General features: G+C 41.3%; 1 protein-coding gene across 7 annotated transcripts in view; it reads left to right on the forward strand.

Moving 5' to 3' along the window:
- The window catches only part of LOC145449852 (spectrin alpha chain, non-erythrocytic 1-like), a 51,296-nt gene that overhangs the window by 12,685 nt on the left and 24,863 nt on the right, over positions 1-13,748 (forward strand). For 4 of the 7 annotated variants that reach the window (XM_080328282.1, XM_080328285.1, XM_080328284.1 and 1 more), the window contains exons 13-30: positions 386-541; positions 1,028-1,232; positions 1,850-2,031; positions 3,379-3,495; positions 3,557-3,683; positions 4,269-4,391; positions 4,454-4,614; positions 5,075-5,224; positions 5,768-5,899; positions 6,459-6,691; positions 7,345-7,570; positions 7,820-7,963; positions 8,487-8,516; positions 10,657-10,707; positions 10,816-10,907; positions 11,697-12,123; positions 12,369-12,517; positions 13,388-13,512. In XM_080328282.1, coding sequence (XP_080184408.1) covers positions 386-541; positions 1,028-1,232; positions 1,850-2,031; positions 3,379-3,495; positions 3,557-3,683; positions 4,269-4,391; positions 4,454-4,614; positions 5,075-5,224; positions 5,768-5,899; positions 6,459-6,691; positions 7,345-7,570; positions 7,820-7,963; positions 8,487-8,516; positions 10,657-10,707; positions 10,816-10,907; positions 11,697-12,123; positions 12,369-12,517; positions 13,388-13,512 — 2,830 coding nt within the window. The remainder of the gene's footprint in view (positions 1-385; positions 542-1,027; positions 1,233-1,849; positions 2,032-3,378; positions 3,496-3,556; positions 3,684-4,268; positions 4,392-4,453; positions 4,615-5,074; positions 5,225-5,767; positions 5,900-6,458; positions 6,692-7,344; positions 7,571-7,819; positions 7,964-8,486; positions 8,517-10,656; positions 10,708-10,815; positions 10,908-11,696; positions 12,124-12,368; positions 12,518-13,387; positions 13,513-13,748) is intronic. The other 3 variants (XM_080328288.1, XM_080328289.1, XM_080328287.1) reach the window with 2 other exon arrangements.

A 13,748-nucleotide genomic window follows, 5' to 3' on the forward strand; every position in this document is an offset into this window, starting at 1 on the left:
TTTCATGCTTTTTATATAATTCGGACTTTTAAAAGTTAAATGTGGTTTTAGGATGAGTTCGCGTGACTTTTATAAACGTAATTGTCGCAAGAACTGGGTGGAATAGCCCATGTATCTCCGTAATTAATAAATTTTCATAGATAAGAAAATCAACACTATACACTTAGGAATGTGAAAAGTATAAAATTGATTTGGGATATCTCTGCATCACACACAGAGTGAAACTGTCATAAGAACCGCACGAATTCGCACCTGCATTGCGGTAACTGAATATCTAATATTATTTTTCGAATAACATCTTCGGAGATTGTACCTATTTCTAGTGTTATCAATTATCATCAATAACACGTTCAATCTGCTGGTGACATGGGACAATCTTCTTCAGATTCTGAGTCGGCACGAAGCGTTGAAGAAACTGCTGAGAGAACGCCAGGCGGCGCTCACAGACTCAATGAAATTACAATCGTTTCAACGGGACGTCCGCAACATCCGCTCCTGGATTGCTGACAAAAGCAAGATCGCGGCCGACGAGGCTCACAAGGTTCGTGCAGGATTTTGATTATTTCTAATAAGGGCTGGGTGCGACAATCTGAGTCGAGTGTTGATTGTCGATTATTACATTTGTAATGCCAGATCTACGAATCCACAAATTGTCTTGCTTTCAGTCATCTATTTCAAGTAACATGCCATACGTTACCGAAGGCATGAAATCTGTCGGTAATCGTATGTCCGATTCACGTTCCATTGCTGGACGTACAATCATCACCAGAAGGGCTCCTGATTTTTCGAGTGCCGCAGACAGACTCCATAATCAATGCAGTTCTGATTCAATTGAATAATATATTCATGTTGAAATAAACCCTGATGTTTTCGACTGACACTCGTAAGGGGTAGTCGTCAGCAACTGCCGGGTGTCAGCTGGAAATATTCGGGTTTATTTCAATATGAATATACTATCCAATTGTATATTGAAGATCTTTTTCTCTAAGAGTTCCAATTTAGCAGGCCACCATTTTGTTTCGAACAGGACCCGTCTAATTTGGAAGGTAAATCCGAGCGTCATGCTGTTTTCGAAGCCGAGGTTCTGGCGAACGAGGGCCGGGTGATGGAATGTCGCGACAACGGCAGACAGCTGGTGCAGGATGGGCATTACGCGGCTCGGGAAATTGAACATGATGCTGACGTAGTCAAGGAGGAATGGGACGAGCTGTTGGCTCGCGCCAAGGAGAGAGGTGATGTGTTGTTATCTCGCATCTGTGATATTATGAAAAAATGATGGATTGATTGATAGATTCATTTAATTTTGTCACACCAACAAAAATTAGGGGCCACGAAGTCTAAATACACAGTTCCCATTTGTAGGAGTATGCATAGTGTTGGGATTTACAGTGAAAATAAGTAAATAAATATAAAAATAAGAAGAGACTAGACTGCAAAAAAGAGACATTCGAAAAATGTGGTTATTCATGGTTTACTGCACTCATTGCTGGAAACAACTCTTCTACTAAACCATTCCTGGTATTTCAAGAATTTAGCGACAGGTATGATTCCAAACTTTGAGTCAAGTATTTGAGTACCACCTATTTTGACGCCATGACAGTACTAATGACTCGAAAAGTTCTAATCTGCATTTATTTTGTGGCCACAAGGAAATAATGCCAGTGACACATCATCCAAAACTATATCATAGCGCGTTGTGACCATTGTTAGGACCTATCATTACTTGACAATGGTAATAAAGTATGGAAAGTATATTCTTTGCTGTGAAAGCATAGATTTTTGTTATTCGTTTTTTTGCTACTCGGGTGGAATCATTACAAAAGATACTAACATCATTGAATAACATCAGGCGAACTTCTGGAAGCCGCCTGTGCAGAGCAAGCTTACAATCGAACGGTGGCTGACCTTCACCGGTGGATGGACGACGTAGAAGCTCAACTAGCTTCCGAAGACACCGGGAAAGACGTGGAGTCCGTTGAAAGTCTCATGAAACGCCATCAGCTAATGGATGCGGATATTGCCGTACACAAAGTATGTGGACGCTTGGTCGTTGCGTATTTTTAATGTCCTTGATGTTTTTGCGCCATGTACAGGGTACACTGATCCATGATATACACGTACACAATCTGTGCATATGCATACCTTGAATGTATTGTGTGCATATGCCGCTGGACAAGGAAGGTGCAGAAATAGCCTTGTAAGGATTTATAAGTCTTGCACCACCCCACCCCCCGGTCATGCTTAGCGCCAAGCGGGGAAGCCATGGAAAACAGTATTTACAAATCAGGTCTTTCAGAAGCCGAGCGCTTGGTAATAAATGTAAGCCACTATGATTTGCATACACTTCGGGCAACATTAATTTTACGGGGCGCGTCACACATGCACATAATTCGAAAGGGTACGTTGTTAAAAAAAGCTTGAGAACCCCTGCCCTGAGAAATAGCTGTGCCAATTGTCCAATTGTCTGTATGTTGATATTCCAAGTTCTTTTAAAATCTCTACTCGTTGCTGACGATTACCCCTGATGCTATTCCGCAAACTGGAAAATCCCAAACGCTTTGTATAGCTTCATCCAAAGAAACCATGAATCATTGCCAAGGCCGGCCATCCGACTGATTTAAACTTCAATCGTTGAATATTTGGCTTGGTAAGTAGCACAAAATCAATTATTACATAGGCGGTGCTACTATCGTAGTATTTGTTCTATTCTATTCAACTTGAGTGGTTCCAGGTTCTGTTCCAAGTATGCGGCACAGTATGCAATTTAATACAGAGGCTCCACACCTTTTTCACACCGTGGCCCACTTTTTCAACCTTAAACAAATTAAGAAACATTATTTTAATAAAAAAAGAACTGGTTTATACGATATCCGGTAGTTAGAATGATAAAATGATATAAACACAGCAGACAATAAACATGATAGTGAATAAATTAGTTATTTCTGCTGATATGGCAGTTAGTTTGTTTTTGCTCCGATAATGTCCTAATTGCTGGTTTGGTGTTAGAGGGAAGAAAGTAAAGTTAAGATCAAGAAGTAGCTCCTTGCTATGCTGGTAATTTTTATTAAATTTTAAATAATTTCTTTAGTTATAACGGAGTAAAATTGAAGATGATAAATGTATTCAAATTCTTGTCATGTCATGGTCCCCCTGAAAAAATTTGATGGCCCCCTACCGGGCCATGGTCCACAGGCTGGGAACTCTAAAATGTAATATAGTATAAGCAATTGATTGGGAATAATTGCCGTATTCGTCTTGATTTTGAGAAATTTCATGTCGGTACACTCATAAACGTAAACGGTGACATTAATATTCACCGATTCTTTGGAAATGAAATCAAGTTTTTCGCTTATAAACAATATCTTGACATGTTGACAGGACCGAATTGACGGCGTCGAGGTCCAGGCTCGTAAATTCGAGGACGACGACCACTTCAACAAAGACGCCATCAAGGAAAAGCAAGAGCAGTTATCGGAACGTTACGAAAAGATGAAGGTAGGCGTAAACAGGTGCGGCGGCCGTATACTGTCGTATTTCATGTGCGGCTTCAATTCAGGCTCCCATGGACGAGAGGGGAGAGAAATTGGCAGACTCTTTGGTCGGGAAGCAGGTGTTTCGCGATATTCAGGACGAAATGGAATGGATACAGGACAAGCGGCCGCTCGTTACTGCCACTAACACAGGTTTGACGTCCGTCTTGCTAATCATAATTTGTCGGCAAAGTCATCCTAGTATTCCCAAACTAAGGTGGATTTTTAAAGATTCAGTATATTCCGTGTATTCAGTAGCCTATCGACGTACAACCTGCGGCCCACAGAGGAAAATGCGCGACCCTCGTGAATGTGGTAACTTTGGATGATGTTCTAGTTCTAGTTGCGCATTTGAAAAAAAAGTTAATAGCCACAACAACTGGAACACCAAGTCATCGTTTGGCGTGAATCTTGATACCGTTGTTCTGATGTGTGATGTTCTTGTAGGTATTGCTAACTCAGAGTCATCACTACTAACAGCGATGTAGTTGGGGGGTGGCTTTTGGGGTCGAATCTCCTCCCGTGTCAAAGTTTTACCGATGTTCATGTGGAAAACCGATCCGATTTTGATGAATTAAATATCAATGAGTTCCTTTTTCAATTGAATCTAAGTAGTTGTGTTTTTAGCAAGTTGCAAATTTTTATAGGTCATTAGTTCTAGTTCTAGTTGCGCATTTCGAAAATCGAGTCTGACCTACTAGATTTTCACCGGCCTGAATACTGTAAAATGCACATCAGGCAAAGATCTGATGAGCACGCACAATCTGGTGAAGAAGCATGCCGCGTTGCAGGCCGAACTGGCGGCGCACGAAGCCAGGATACAAGCCGTATGCGATCAAGCGGGAAAACTAATCGAAGAAGGTAGCTACCCGCATTTGATCACAAAACAAGACAAGGCGGGTCCCACGGAATTCCCTTCTTAGGTCATTTCGAGGCAGACCAAATCGACGCCAAGGAAAAGATGTTGGAGAATGCTTGGGACGATTTGAAAGAGTCTGCGGAGGAAAGGAAGAGTAATCTCGATGATGCGCTCGAGGCTCAGCAGTATTTGGCTGATGCTAGCGAGGCTCAAAGCTGGATGGAGGTATGCGGATGCAGTCACTTTGAGTTAATGATTGCGAATGTGCCGACCGGCGTTTTTGAACGGAACTGTCATAGCAGCAAACACGATTTTATCAATTCTCGAATTATGGTTTTTGGTGGTGCATGTCATGCAATATACGACCCTGATCCAGGGTTGAGATCAATCACCGTCTGAGAGTCGCAGTTCGTTTGTAGTAACTATTATGCCTCGAAATTTTTCAATTCACGAGTTTAGTCATTCAAATTTTCAAGTGCTTCTAGTTAAGATTTTAGTCGTCTCAAGATTTCGGGTTTTTGAATCAATTTCGAGTTTCAAATTTCAGTATACGCTGGCTAGTTCTAGATCTTGCAGTGAGCCGAGTCTTTCTAAAAACATAACTCTGACCTAACTATAGTTATCTCAGCATTGCCCTAATCAGGCACTTTTGCGATGCAAATTTTTCGATATTTTTTCCAACCAGGAAAAAGGTGCGCTGATCGCGTCCACCGATTTCGGCGCAGACGAAGATTCGGCCGATTCCCTCCTGAAAAAACAGGAGGCTCTGGCGTCTGACGTCGACGCTTTTTCCACCACGGTCGAGGCGTTGCACGGACAGGCCGACGCCTGCAAGGTAATTCACTGTTATGTACCGTTGTGTAGTCCTGGCAGACTTGAACAAACTACCAATCCAGTCCTTGACAGTCAACAAAATACTTTTTTTTTGGGTGGTTCTAGTTCTGGTTGAAGAGTTCGAAAAATGACTAGGCTACCGTAGGTCTATTTCTAGTACTGGTTAGACATGAAAATCACAATTATTTGCTGAACAACTGGAAAACACTTGTTGTTGTTTGGTGTGAATCGTGACCCGGTGTTCTGTTGTGCGATGTTCTTGCAGCCATTGCTAGCTCGAAGTCATCACTACTAACAGTGGACTAGCTAGGGAGTAGGTGTTGGGGGTCAAACCCCCTCCCATTTCAAACGCAGAATATGTTCTTTTGAATTGCCGAATCCATTTCCAATATTCAGAATTGAATCTAGGTAATTGTGTCTAAGTTGATTAGTGCGGATTTTTAAAGGTCATTAGTTCTAGTTCTAGTTGTGCATTTTAAAAATCCAATAGTTTGCACATTGTAAAAATCTTTGTCCTTGTCATTCTGAAACCGTGTATTCTCAGCTGCAAGATCCTTGGGCCAGCGACGAAAAGTCTGAGAAAGTGGTCGCTACACAAAACTACAAAGCCGGGACTGCCAGAGAGCTGTCTGTCAAGAGAGGCGACGTTCTCGTGCTCTTGTCTGCGCACAACAAGGTAATGGTGTTACACTCGGAGATTGTGAAAGTAGTTTATGGTGTATTTTATAGTCTAGTGCTAATCAGGTCATCATTACCTTCCTGATTATTAGTTTTTCATTCCTGTTATTTAAAAATGCTACCGGGTAGAAATAGATGAAAGGCTGCGACTTTTTGCTGGATTGCGAGTGAATTTATGATAGCCGAGACGAACTGAAACCGCTACGAAGGGCAGTAGAAAATGGACTGAAAAGTTCTCCATTAGTGGTAAGGCTAGGCTTGGTGGCTCGATACCGAGTCGAAAATCAAATAATGTATATTCTCTTGAAATAGTGATCGATGAATCAAAACTAAATAATACTTATTATTAATTAATTACAAAAACAATAATTATTAAATACATTGCGGCGGTTGATATCGATCGTTCTTGACAGCGACTTGGTAGCAGTTAAATTTTGTTCCCGGCCCTGTTTCGGAAATTCAATTGTTTAGCATGCTGCACTGACGTCTCAAGAAATTGACATGAAGGATCAACCCTTGCCTTTTTCTTATCGATAAATATTATTCTCTACGCACAGGACTGGTGGAAAGTAGAGGCTGCGGACCGGCAAGGTTTTGTGCCGGCGTCCGTTTTGAAAGCCGTCTCCGACGAGAAGCAATCGTCTGGCAGCTCGGAAAGCAGTAGCAGCAGCAGCAGCAGTGGCAGCGACGATGACGAAGCGAAATCTCGGCCTGCAGAAGAGGTTGATGGTGTCAAAGAAAGCGGGCACCCGGCTACGCTTAAAAAGAGACAGGAACAAATCGAAGACCAGTAAGTTGTTTTCCCGAAATCAGCTTGTTTACGATTTACGACATTATTACATCGTATTATCACATCCAAAACATGTAAGGCAAGCTAACCAGATCGGTGGAAATGACATTTCTGTGAAGTCATAATCAACCTGTATCATTGTCTCAATGTGCAATGAAAAGGGTAAGGTCGGTAGAATACCAAATTATCTTTATAATGTGACGTAGAACTTGCATTATTTTCTTGATAATCTCATGAAAAGGTACCTATTTAAACTCGACATTGTATCCATACTCTTACGGTGTCATATTGAGGGTAATCGAATACTCAACCAACATATAAATGATTTTGCACAACCATAACAATGACAAGTATATAGGCTTACGAACGGCTTGTAAGAACGCACAGTTACGGTACAACAGGACAAGTTTGACTATAGCCGAATCACTGCACGACACCAATGAAACATTCCAAGTGTGTAGAATGTGGATATGTTCTTTCTGACGGCAGAGGATAGGATGTTGCCAACTTCATAATGGGAATAAAGTAATAATATCTGATATGATTTTTGCAATTGAGCTGGGAAGCTGGGAACATATTGTAATGAAAAGTTTCACCTAAAACTCCACAATTCAATTCATATCGGTAGTGAACACTAACACCGTTCTTTTCAGGTACGAGCGTTTGAAAATCGACTCCAAGAAACGTCTGGACGCGCTGGAGAAGTCGCGCCGTCGTCACGCTCTGTCGAGAGAGTGCGACGATTTGCAGAAATGGATGGACGAGAAACGCGCCGAGGCCGCCGAACAGGAGAGAGAAAACGAAGGGAGAGACAGCGACGACGATGAAGGTCTCGCAGCCGTGGAGAAGCAGCAGAAAAAACTGGATGAATTCCAAAAGGTAACGCTGGTGTAGCCTTTTGGCTTTTGTAGTGGTATTCTAATTCTAACCTACTATAATTTGTGAAATGCTTCTATACCCTCATTTTAATTCTGATCTAAATTCTGGTTTTCCTGACAATGCAACAAGAAAGCCGTATAGTGTGAAACGAGCCAGGATTGGTGTACAGACATTTGCCATTATCGTGCCTGTGAGAAAGTAATTCCCTCCGTTGCCTGCGATTTAATCGCCTATATTTTGCGATCCCAGGAATTAAAAGCGAAGGAGAAGAGAATGGAGGAATTGAATGCGGAGGCAAAAGCGCTGGACCGCGACTCGTCTTCTTCATCGTCCTCGTCTTCGGACAGCTCCGACGACGATGATGACGATAAGATTGTGGCCAAAAAAGTCGAGGTAGGTTTTGTATTTGTATTACGGACTTGTGTGTGTTGTGGACGTATTTTGCTCTTCAAAGTTTCACATACTTTGAATCATACGGTGCTGTACACGTTTTACTTTAGTCAAGACAAATCAACTGAAAACTTAGTAGTACTAACTTTTTGTGATATTCTGATATGAATTGAGTAAATTAGGTATCATCAGTTGGTTCTAATTATTTGCCTTCGATAGTAAGACCATTATGTCTCTCGCTCCGAATTTATTTGCCAAATCTCAACTTGACGAAATTGTTCTAGATTCTAGATCATCGAAAAGAGGACAATGTAGTTTCGACATCAATGTCATGGACACCTTGAAACTAAGGTTTAAGACACCCCTGTGTTATATTAAGTGTCTATCTTAGCATTAGTTTTGTGGCAATAAAGTCACATGCTCAAATGTCGCAATTTCAACTGCTGTTAATCATTGTGTCGAATGCTCAAATGTCGGGCAACCGTCTTTTTGAAGTTGTTGCCGTAATATCGAATCGATTTTGAAGGGCCTACTCGCGACCACAACGCGTCTGCAGGTTTGTAGACTTGTGCGCTTGCGTATGATTGTATCCCCCACGTGAAGGACGCGACACCGTCCTCAAATGTCACCCGTTCAATTATTATGATGCACGGCAAATGTTGCTTACTAACTATATTACCTTACAACTGTAGCTGCACAAGTCTTTTGAATGCATGTTGATCTGAAGTTAACTGTCTCTGCTATTTTTACTAATTGCTTTGTCGTCAGTGTACGATTGTACACATTGTTTGCGGTCCGGTTACTACGAATCAATGGATTACTCGAAGATCAGTGCAACTAATTTTAGACATGACAGCACCAACCACTAGCCTGTTAACATTATTGTATCGTATTGAATTGATATGTAAGGGTGAAGATAATAAAGTTGGATTAGCCATAAAGTCGATTATAGCGTTCCTCAGGATTTATCAACCCAGGATTAAGGAAATCGGTTGATATCAGCGCATAAAGTTATTGTTTTAATCTCATGTTTTAACAATCCGGAACAAACTATAGATAACTAGGTATCTATAAAAACTGCGTACCATTCCTACGCGCAAATATTTCCGATAATGATCGTGCCGATTGTCTCCCAGGTAATGGTTTCACTAAACAATCAACGAATTATGTACCCGCCATTTCAGAGCGATATCAATTTTCTATAATCCGTTTCTAAGCTGTTCCGTACAAATTGAACACGACTTTCATTTGGCGATGATGATAATTCTGCCTATTACAGTGGCAGTATTGTTATCAGCAGGCTGCTGTTTCATTCAACAAATTGACAACTGACAACGTGTTTTCGCATTATAATGCAACAGATAACGCCACTTGATTGAAGACTTGGGACACCTTGACCAATCATCGCGCGTAACCTTATACTTTGAGTGGGGGATATAGAGTTATGAACCCATCAAGATGGATTAATATCCTGTGACGTTTACGATCACTTTTTTCACATATTTTTGCGATGATAATATGCCTGTTTCCACAGCAATGAAGTTTGGCTAGCTACGAATATCTTGATGACTGTAGAATGAAATCACTGCCTGTTTCCAGCATAGCACATTCAATTCTCTACACTGCAAATTTTAAATGTGTTTCGTTTGCTTTGCTACCGTCTGCTAAAATATTTCAACCAATGTTACAACTTGCAAGGTATGCTGATTGTTGAGAATATACGAGAGGTGTATTTGCGTTGCGTTGCTTGGTTGGCCAATATTAGATATCAAACTTTGTCAAATTACACTTTCTATAACCTAACGATTGCCTGAATTCTTCGTGAATTTGCCTGTAAGGTTTGCGTTACAGCCGATCAAGAGAGCTAATCAAAGTTAGTCATCGATGACACTCAAGTAGAAGTTGAAGCAGTAGCAATGCCATAAATTTCTACTCGATTACGAGTAGAAGTAGAAATCTCCCAGTCCTGTTGTTCAAGTCTTGTGGATACAGAATATTTTAACAGTGGTCATTCTCTGGGGACTGCCTTTGGAATTTGAAGACACATGTTTTCGACTGAAGTAGAATGAGCAATGGTGCCAAAAATTGGTGGAATTCCCAAATTTATTTTGTGTTGACATTGTAAACGTGTTACATTGCCTGTTTTTTATGAAAATTTCACTAATTAAAGTAATGAAAATCTAAATTCCAAACACTGCTTTGTACTTGTACAAAATCTAAGGGGCAAAAAGTCAGCGGGTAGGTCGGAAAATTCAGAAGTGGAAGTGTGGTAGTAATCGGCAAGCATGAATAGAAGTAGCCTACATAGTTACATACAACATCTGCTAATAAGGTTATCTGGTTGGATTGCCCGTGTAAATATGCAGTCGAAAAGTAGGGCCTGTCTGTCTTGTTGCATTTGTTGCTATTTTCTGATTATTATAGAAGACAGATTGAAACTGAAGTATTGCCAATCATACTCCAAGTGTCAGAGTGTGTCACCACGACCATCAAAGCGAAAACGCCGTTAAAATGGATGATTCTCCATCGCTAATTCCAATAGACAAGCAAATTATCGTATTGTAGTATTTACATGTGCTGAATGTCTTTTGCTTATGATTATAAATTATGTGTGGTGCGTCTGGCACCTCAGATAATTTGGAGTACTTCAATCCATGTCTAACTTTATTTAATACGTTGTTTTCATGCTGCTAAAGACTGTGAAAAAAACCACTGTTGTCTACACGCAACGGTTCATTTTCATGAAGGTACTTGGTGTATAGTTATCGGTATTACTTGGTAGTTGTTGTAAAGTCAATCGGTCCTGTTTGGGCTTGCTCGTCACTTGATATATGACGATGTTGCCTTGATCTCAGGATCTTAACCAACAATGGGAATCTCTGCACAATATGGTGACAGAGAGGAATGAGAGTTTGGGATCGGCGCATCAAGTGCAACGCTACTTCAGGTACGCATAACAAGGATTGACGGCATCACTAGTAACGTTTGATTTTTATAATTTTTTTTCTTAATTTCGCTCCACCTTGCCATGCAGGGTGAAACCCTGGGCCCGACTTGAGGCTTATCGGAGCGGAGTTATTGGACATGTTTTATTTAATTAAGAAGTTTTTTCTTAATTCCTCGCTATTGAAAAGACGAAAACAGCTTGAATTGTGCCGGCTGTGCCCGGCGAGATGAACCCGTGGCCCTCACTCATGGCTTTTCCGAGAAAACATTCAACCGATAATGTTTATTTTTTATCAATTTCACTCGATTGCAAAGTCGAAACCGGCTTGAATTGAGTATGATAATATTATATGCTCCCCTATGCCCCTACTTGCAACTTTCCATGGGAATTATTCAATGTATTATATCAATTTCATAGATCCTTGAATTTTCGCACCATTTCGATGGCAAAAACCAGCTCGAATTGGGGTGAATAATTTTCTATTCTCCTCACTGCGTTATGGCCCCCACTTGCGGATTTCCCAGGGAACGTATTTTATTACTTTTAAAGATTATTTTACTAAATTTCACGCCATTGCAAAGACCAAAAACAGCTTGAATCAGGGACACTATCATTCTATTCAACGTATTTTTAACTATTTCCAAGTTTTTTTCTGAATTTCGTATAAAAAAGAAAATGGTTTGAATCGTGGAGAATAATATTTTATGCTTCATCCTGCAATGTGAACTAACCCAATGTCTTTTCTGGCAAATTATTCAACTTATATAATTTTTCAAACCAATTTCACAGAGACGCCGACGAAACCAAGGAATGGATCGACGAGAAGAGCCAAGCGCTGGACACCGACAACCTCGGCACGGACCTGCCCACTGTCCAGGCCCTGCAGCGAAAACACGACGCTCTCGAGCGGGACCTCACCGCCCTGGGCGACCACGTACGCACTCTGGACGCGGATGCCTCCCGCCTGGCCGAAAAACACCCCGAACAGGAGGACGCGATACAGCACAAGCGCGAGGAAATCAACGAGGCTTGGCGCGAACTTGACAACAAGTCTGCATGTAGGAAGAAAGCGCTAGCAGACTCATACGAGCTGCAGAGGTTCATGGCGGACAGGAGGGAGATTCAGAGATGGATGAGGCACATGTACACACTTGTTTCTTCCGATGAGGTTGCTGATGATATGGCTGGCGCCGAGGCGTTACTGGAGAGGCATCAAGTGAGTTTGGGCGATAATTGATGACACGATTGTTATGACTCGACTCAAGTCGCAATTTTTGTTGACTCGACTCGACTTGAGTCATTATTATTATGAAACTGTGCCAGACCTACTGCTGGTCGCATAATCTGCGGAGTGCAATAGTTTTAGTGACAACATTTCATCTGCAAACTCCTCTTCTGACTGAATTTGCAAGGATAGAATGAATGATGATATCATAAAGTGGGTGCCATGTTTTTTCGTAGGAACACCGTTCGGAGATCGACGCTCGGGCGCCGGCGTTCAGCGCTTTGGAGAAACAAGCGGACGCATTGGCGCAAGCCGATCATTACGCGGCTAGCGATGTTGACGCAGCGCTGCAGGAGACCTTCAGAGAACGCGAAGAACTTGAAAAGTGAGCATGGGCTCATTCTTTTGTCACAATCAACTAGTCGCATCGACTTCAATAGCCTGTAAACCAAGTGTATTTCGTTTCATACACTCCAGAAAGCTGACGATTAGGGTGATTTCTTCAACAAGTACAAAAATTGTTGTTGCATCGTAGATATTTGCACTCTAGGACAGTTCTTACACCACGTGCGAAAACACCTAATTTACATACATGAGGGTAAAATTTCGTTAAAATTAAGTTTTTTTCAAAACCTTGATTGTTTAGTTCAAAATCTTCCGTTTTTTGGTAAGAACAAATCTCCTTGCTGATGATATTGTCCGTTGAATGTGATGTTTTAGTGCTCATTGACATTAAGTAGGGCGATTATTTTTTGACACTGCGAAAAAAAGCCAAACATTTTGTCGAAATTGTTTACAATGTCGACGTTTCTTCTCTATTATTGCCAAGCTATTCCAATAGGACAGACAATTTCAACCAGGAAATGTACTGAAATTATGGCGTTGTGAGTAACAATGGCTAATTTCAACACTTGAAATCAAAATTTAGTAAAATTTTTTCAATGTCAAAAAATGTAAAAATTTTGATTTTTCAGTGCAAAATCGTCCGTTTTTTAGGTAAAAAAATAATCGACCTATTAATAAGATAGTAGCATAATTCTTGCATGAGACAGTCGGCAGCTCAGCGGTCTTTGCTTGGTAACTATTTCGTATTTTGGCTGCACGATTTTGTGAATCACAACAACGCGGCTTTGCTGAGCAGACAGAAAAAAGTGAGTGTGTGCACTGCAAATCCTGCTCACACAGCACTACGCTGTCGCGATGATATCAGAAATGTGGACACTCTCTTTTGTTAACCTTGTCTGTCTGTCTGCAGGGCATGGGCTGCCAGACGTATCTTGCTCGAGCAGTGCTCGCAGTATCATTCGTTCCTGCGTGATTGCGATAACGCCGAGAATTGGATGCAGGCCCGCGAGGACTCCCTCGCCAGCGACCAAGCAGGTGCGCGAAGTTCTTGACTCTAACCGGGCAGAATTAATTAATCTTATCTTAGAGGCGGCAATTTGAAAAACGCACCCATATTAACTTTGTTACTTTACAATAAAGCTTTAACTGAGTAAGAAATTAGTGATTCGAGTCCTACATGCAAACTAGCAGTACTGGAAACCCGACCCATTAAAATATTCACCAAGTAGTGATGAACTCACATTCCCATGGTCCTCATAAATCAATAAAGA

The sequence above is a fragment of the Botryllus schlosseri genome, chromosome 11, assembly GCF_051294905.1.
Source record: "Botryllus schlosseri isolate E-star chromosome 11, Bs_hap1, whole genome shotgun sequence".
Lineage (NCBI taxonomy): Eukaryota > Metazoa > Chordata > Ascidiacea > Stolidobranchia > Styelidae > Botryllus > Botryllus schlosseri.